The sequence below is a fragment of the Arachis ipaensis genome, chromosome B7, assembly GCF_059453495.1.
Source record: "Arachis ipaensis isolate K30076 ecotype BB chromosome B7, ASM5945349v1, whole genome shotgun sequence".
In the NCBI taxonomy this organism is placed as follows: Eukaryota; Viridiplantae; Streptophyta; class Magnoliopsida; order Fabales; family Fabaceae; genus Arachis; species Arachis ipaensis.
Genome location: NC_142442.1, coordinates 124,685,256 through 124,692,604, shown reverse-complemented (window position 1 = coordinate 124,692,604; position 7,349 = coordinate 124,685,256). Strand labels below are relative to the sequence as shown.

The window sequence follows — 7,349 nt, the reverse complement described above, 5'->3', positions numbered from 1 at the left end:
TTGTTAGTTAGGATTAATCTTTGTTTAGTGCATCTTATTGTCATGAGCTCTATGCCTCTTCCATTGAATGACGCGATCACTACCGGATCCAAGCTTAGCCACTTTTGATCCCAAAATTGCGAGAACTTTATTTCATCTTAGGCAAGCTAGGAGACAGTTGGCTTTTAGAGGTGGTGAAAGAGTTTCTACCAATTCACCAACCGTATCCGAGGGTGAATCGGACATGTCATTTGAGGAGGAAACCATCTATTCTTCCATCGATACTACTAATTCTTCTTCTATCAATCTAGGTACCGAACCGATGGCCGCTCCAAGGAGAGTTACTCTTAAGGAAGCCGGTGCTCCGGCCTTTGTTCTTCAACCGCTTCAAGTGCGTTATCTGGAGTTAAATGCTAATTTTGAACTCAAGACCGCTTTGATTCATCTTCTACCCAAGTTTCATGGACTTTCCGCCCAAGACCCTATTAGACACCTTAGAGATTTTCAAGGTGTATGCTCAACAACTAGGCGGGAGGGTTCCAATGAGGTTGCTATTTGGTTGTTTACCTTCCCTTTCTCTCTAGAGGGAAGAGCCAAAGAGTGGTTCTACATTTTTCCCGATGAGGTTGTTAGTGATTGGAATTTGCTTAGAAAGGAGTTCTTAGATAAATTCTTTCCTCTGGAGGTGACAGATAAATTGAGGAAAGAAATTTCATGCATTGTCCAAGGTGAAATGGAAACTCTATACGAGTATTGGGAAAGGTTTCAGAGACTACTTGACTCATGCCCTCACCATATGATTGACACTCTAGTGTTGATAAACTATTTTTGCTAAGGAATGAAACCACAAGACAAGATCCTCTTGGATGACTCAAGCAATGGCTCCTTGACAAAATATAGAACGGCAGAGGAGGCATGATAATTAATCACCGATTTGGCCGAGTCCACCCAACACGCTAGACAAAGAAACAACCATCCAAGAGCTATAAATGAAGTTTTTACTAGTGGTGAGATCGCCGCCCTTACCAAAACCTTAGGAGAAATGACAAATATTTTAAAGCAACTCCAACTAAATCAACAACCTCCACCTCCTCAACCACAACAAAGTCAACAAATGGTCCCCCAAAGAGTGTGCAGAATTTGCTCTTGTTACACCCATTACACCGATGAATGTCCAAACCTCCAAGAAGATAATACCTTGGTGGCCACTAACGCCTACTACAATCGTCCAAACGAAGGTTATCATCAACAAGGAGGAAACTATAACCAAGGGGTAATTTCAATCAAGGGTGGCAAGATAACTCCAACCAAGGATGGAGAGACAATTATAATCAAGGAGGAAGGGACAATAGTGGGAACCAAAGATGGAACAACAACAACAACAACCAACAAAACCGATACCAACAAAATCCTCCATACCAAAATCAAAACCAAGTAAGAGCCTACCAAACTTACCAAGCACCTCATCAAAGGCAAGCACCGCCACCCAACCAACCACAAGCCTCCCAAATCACTTATCCTTCTCCCTCTTCCAACCAAGATGAGACACTCCGCTCCATCCTCCAAGGACAAAAGGAGATGCAAACAACACTTGCCGCAAGCCTTACCGGTCTCAATTCTACACTCCAAGCCCTTATTTCCCACATGGAACCCCCCTCAAACTCTACCTCTACCTGTACCATTCAACCCTCAAGCTCAAGTGCCTCACTCTCTCAACCTCTACCCAACCCCAAGGGTGGCATCAATGCCATTACCTTGAGGTCCGGCACCAAATTACAAGAGAGGAGTCATGAAGAGCCAAGTCCAATAGAGGTTGAGGATGTGGTTTTGATAGAAGAAGTTGAAAAGGAGGATGAAGCCCAAGAGGTAGTCGAAGAAGTGATTGCTCAACCAAGGGGTGGAATACCTAAGGATGGGGATGTCTTGCAATATGCTACTCTAATCCCATTTCCCACATTGGTAAGGAAGACCAAGAAGCGAGTTGAGTTGGACCCCAAAATGGTGGAGATGTTCAAGAAAGTTGAGGTAACCATTCATCTCTTTGATGCTATCCGCCAAGTACCTAAATATGCCAAATTTCTAAAGGACCTATGCATGAACAAGGAGAAGCTTAATGATTTAGAAACTATTCCATTGGGAAGCTCAATCTCTACTTTAATGGATGATGTGCCGGAGAAGTGTGGCGACCCCGGCCCTTGCCTAGTAACTTGCACCATAGATGGAGTCGAATTTGTTGATTGTATGTACGATCTTGGCGCGTGTGTGAGTATTATGCCCTTATCCATTTATGAGGTCTTGAAGCTTCCGCCGTTGAAACGGTCGGCCGCCCGATTTGTTTTGGCAGACAAAAGCATAATTTCTGTAGTTGGTATCGCGGAGGATGTTCTAGTGAGTATAAAGGGGTTGGTCTTACCGATTGATTTTCATATTCTCAAAATGCCCCCTAGTGATTCCGGGAGGACCTCATCTATCTTGCTTGGGAGGCCCTTCTTGAAAACCTCCCGGTTCAAACTAGATGCGTTTTCAGGTACCTACTCGTTTGAGATCGATGGAAGAGAAGTGAGCTTTAATCTTGACGAAGCCATGAGACATCCACCGGAGGATCACTCTATTTTCCGGTGTGATTCGATTGATAATGTTGTGGTCCAAGTTCAATAAGATGATTTTGATGGAAAGAGTATGATTCAAGATCCAAGTGTGGGGAGTTCCCACGTGTGTGAAGGAGATGCCTTATCACCTCCAATGTCACCGGATGACAAAGTGCCAAGTCACGAACAAAAAGTAGATTTGAAACAACTCCCGTCCCACCTAAAATATGCCTTCCTTGAAGATGACCAAAAGCACCCGGTAATTGTTGCTAAGGAGCTCTCATCCCACCAAGAGGAGAAGTTGCTTAATGTCTTGAGGAAGAACAAGAAGGCTATTGGGTGGAGCTTAGCAGACTTAAATGTCTTGGGGATACGCAACCTAGAGACCATATCCGAGTTAGCTACCGGGTGTGTCGTCTAGTAGTTTAACCGACGTGTGAGCTCATGGTCAGTAGGACAGGCATGCATCTTGTGCATTTATGTGATTTGTTTGAGAATGCTTTGTTTTGGCTTGTCTAATTATTTAACTGTAATTAACTGCTACTTGTCCTATCTGCTGTACTTGTTATCCATAACTGTGATTTTTCTTGATTGTATTGTTTGTGTTTGCAACTAAGAGACCCCTCATTTGGTGGAGGTGTGATGAGGGTGGTTCCACTGGTGTTTGGAGGGCTGGAAGAGACGGAAACTAAAGTGTTGAGTTTAGGTTAGGTTTAGGATGTGCATACCTTAGATAATTTACCCAATTCATGGCTTAGTGTATTCTTTTAAGTTAAAAATCTGAGTGTCGATGTTCTAGGAATGCCTCTGGCTTTCCCAAGACCTTATATATTATCTATGCGGGCACCATTACCATGATGAGAACTTCCGATTCTCATTCCATACATATATTGTTATTTTCAGATGAAGGACGCGAGGCACCGCACTGATCATTCTGGAGACTCTGTGGAAGTGAAGAACTATTGGGACTTAGGGTTGTACTTTGTTTATGTTTATATATGTATATAGATTCTCCACCTTGTATACATTATGTTTGTCTTTTTTAGAGGTTGACTTGGAGAAACAGGTTATTGGTTTTCTGTGTTGGGATAGTTTTGGGTTGTATATATATGTATATATATACTCCGGCTGGACTTGGTTTCGTAGGTAGAGCCTGGAGCTTGATATTCTTTATATTTTGGCATTCTACTCTTTATGTATATTATTTACCCCTTTCTTTTATCCGGCTTTCTGTTTACATGTGCGACGTGCTTCTTTTTTTTTTTTGCGATTTTGCTCAAATTTTCCTTCAAGGCTCCTAGTTACAAATTCCTTCATTTATATCTATGTATATACATTTTATTTTAGAGGTCGTAGCGTCTCGCCACCTTTGATTTACATCCTAGGCGTAAAGCTTTGTGTGATAGGGTGTTAGACATTCTGTTCACAATATCACAAGGATAATCCTTAAATTGATTTCAATTTCATCCTTAAGTTCAAAACTGATCCATCACCTTATAACTCTGTCTTTATTGTGCATTATGAGTTATAACTCGGCCTTAATTATCATTCATTTTGTAACCGACACCTTCATTACCGACTTAATGACCATTATTCTGACTTAATGATCAACGGTCATACCATCAACTGTATTCATCAACTCTATGCCTATAAAAGGCACCAATCTCTATATACACTAGACATTTTAGAGACATTCTAGAGATATTCTAGATAGATTCTATATACATTCTATATTCATAGAATTATTATAATATACAACACATGATGGCTTCTATTTCATGTCTTACATTCTATATTCATAGAATTATTCTTATACCTCTTAAACACTTACTGACTTGAGCTTCGGAGTGTCTTTTGCAGGTACACACCTCGTTGTTCTTTCCTTGCCGACGTATAACTCATCCCGACGAGAAATTTGAAGATATTCATCGATGGACGAGCTATACACCAGCCAAATTCAGCGAGAACAAAAACATTCCAAAGATGCTTGAAAATCATTCTGTTTTGCTAAATCAAATTTAAATACTTCATCTTTCCTAAAATGTCTCAAAACTTTCCTTTAAAGACTCGAAAACTCTTCCACTCTTAAATACACATTTATATCACTTTATTTTTCGCTTAAAACACCTCAAAACATCAATCCTTTTCAAAGTTAACCAAACCAAAACAACTTAAATTTCTAATTTATTTCCAATACTTTAATTTTCTCTAAAATTATTCAAAACATAACTTTTATGTTAAAATTAACTAAACTAATTCATTTCATTTCGCCGATCAATTCCAATGATTCAAATTCATTTAAATGCTTATAAAAATCTTGACAACATCTCCTGCTCCCTTTTCCGTCGTATTCTTCTCCTCAGCGACAACCCTCCATTGACAGCAATGAAGACCTTGACGACAGTGCATGCAGTTCGGCGATCGTTGGCAGTGACGAGCGTGGACGGCGACGACGTTGGTGTCTCTGACGTTGGTCGACCTCCTTCCTCCCTATCTTCCTTTCTTCTTCGATCAACTCTCTCTCTTCCCTCCTCTCTTTTTTTTTTTTTTTTTCTGCGTGTGGGTAATTTTGATTCGGGGTGGTGGCTGTGATAAGAAAAGAAAAGGGTGAAGTATGTTTTTGTGTATAGTTAGGGTTAGGATTTTATTGTGTTAAATTAGGGTTTATGTAGAGTAAAAATCTTAATAAAAATAATAGAGTAAAATAATAATTAAAATTAAATTAAATATAAATTAATTATCTTTGAAATACCATTTAATTACTAACTTGTAAATTATTTTTAAATAAATGCTAATTCAATAAAAATTAGAGATAATCAAATTAATTTCTTTTAAAATCATAAATAAGATTCAAAATCTAAATATTCAAATTAAAGTGTATAAAATTATTAGTATTCTCCAATTACTATAACTTTAAATCATAAATAGGAAAAATATTCAATTAATAAAAAAGGGCAAATCACCATAATAAGCCAAGGAGAACAAAAATTTACACAAATCTGCCAAACCATATTTTGGTTCAAGAATCCACCAAATCACGTTTCTATATAGTTTGAAACAGTGCAATTCGAACTCCAAATTCATATAATTCGAATCATGTTGATTCGAACTACGTTGACATGCACACACCCATGTAATTCGAATCCATTTGAGTCGAATTACACATTAATAATAATTCGAATCAGAGTTATTCGAATTACTCCCTAGCACGCAATTGAGTAATTCAAATTTGACTGATTCAAATTATTCATGGTATAATTTGAATTATGCTGTTAAAAAATTAATAATTTATTAAAAAAATAATAATTTAAAAATTAAAAAATATATATTTTATTTCATACATTAAAAAAAGCTAACAAAATATTTAATTACAAGACTTCGTTAAAATATTAATGAGCTATCAATTCGAATTCCATATCTTTTGTCCATTTTTAATAGCTCATGAATATTTTTAACAAATTTTTTAATAAATTTATTTAAATTATACTACAAAAAATATTTTATTCTATGCAAAAAAATTTTAAAAAGAATGGCTTAAAATATATTAGGAGTACTATAAAAATTTGTAATGTTCTAATGACTTAGGTAAATACATGCATGTACTCAAATTTTAAATAAAATACTCTACATAGTCAATTTTAATTTAGAAATTAAAAAAATATTTTATTCCATACAAAACAATTAAAAAATATATTTTATTCTATACAAAATAATTTTAAAAAAATATGGCTTAAAAGATGTTATGAGTACTATAAAAGTTTGAAATATTCTAGTGATTTAGGTATACATGATAAAAATATATTTTCTTTAATTTCTAAATTATTATTGATTAAGTAGAGTATTTCTTTAATGTCCTAAGTCATTAGGACATTAAAATTTTTTATAGTACTCCTAACATATTTTAAGCCATTTTTTAAATTATTTTGCATAGAATAAAATATTTTTTGTGGTATAATTTAAATAAATTTATTAAAAAATTTGTAATGTTCTAATGACTTAGGACATTAAAGAAATACTCTACATAGTCAATAATAATTTAGAAATAAAAGAAAATATATTTTTATCATATATTTACCTAAATCACTAGAATATTACAAACTTTTATAGTACTCATAACATCTTTTAAGCTATTTTTTTAAAAATTATTTTGTATAGAATAAAATATATTTTTAATTATTTTGTATGGAATAAAATATTTTTTTAATTTCTAAATTAAAATTGACTATGTAGAGTATTTTATTTAAAATTTGAGTACATGCATGTATTTACCTAAGTCATTAGAACATTACAAATTTTTATAGTACTCCTAATATTTTTTAAGCCATTTTTTTAAAAATGGTTTTGCATACAATAAAATATTTTTTGTAGTATAATTTAAATAAATTTATTAAAAAAAATTTGTTAAAAATATTCATGAGCTATTAAAAATGGACAAAAGAGTATTGCATGGAATTCGAATTGATAGCTCATTAATATTTTAAAGAAATCTCGTAATTAAATATTTTGTTAACTTTTTTTTAATATATGAAATAAAATATATATATATTTTTTTAATTTTTAAATTATTAATTTTTTTAATAAATTATTAATTTTTTAACAGCATAATTCAAATTATACAATGAATAATTCGAATCAGTCAAATTCGAATTACTTAAGATTGTGTGCTAGGGAGTAATTCGAATCACTCGGTATTCGAATTACTATTAGTGTGTTATTCGAATCAGATGGATTCGAATTACATGAGTGTGTGCATGTCAACGTAGTTCGAATCAACATGATTCG

The 7,349-nt window shown here is 34.5% G+C and overlaps 1 protein-coding gene across 1 annotated transcript; it reads left to right on the top strand.

The window, feature by feature from the left end:
• Positions 1–1,557: 1,557 nt before the first annotated feature.
• LOC107607603 (uncharacterized) lies at positions 1,558–2,637 on the top strand. The gene has a single exon (XM_088494943.1). The coding sequence runs from the start codon at positions 1,558–1,560 to the stop codon at positions 2,635–2,637; it is 1,080 nt and encodes a 359-aa protein (XP_088351069.1).
• Positions 2,638–7,349: the final 4,712 nt, after the last annotated feature.

Coding starts and splice junctions, on each gene's coding strand:
- LOC107607603 (XM_088494943.1), top strand. CDS start 1,558: ATGCAAACAACACTTGCCGCAAGCCTTACCGGTCTCAATTCTACACTC.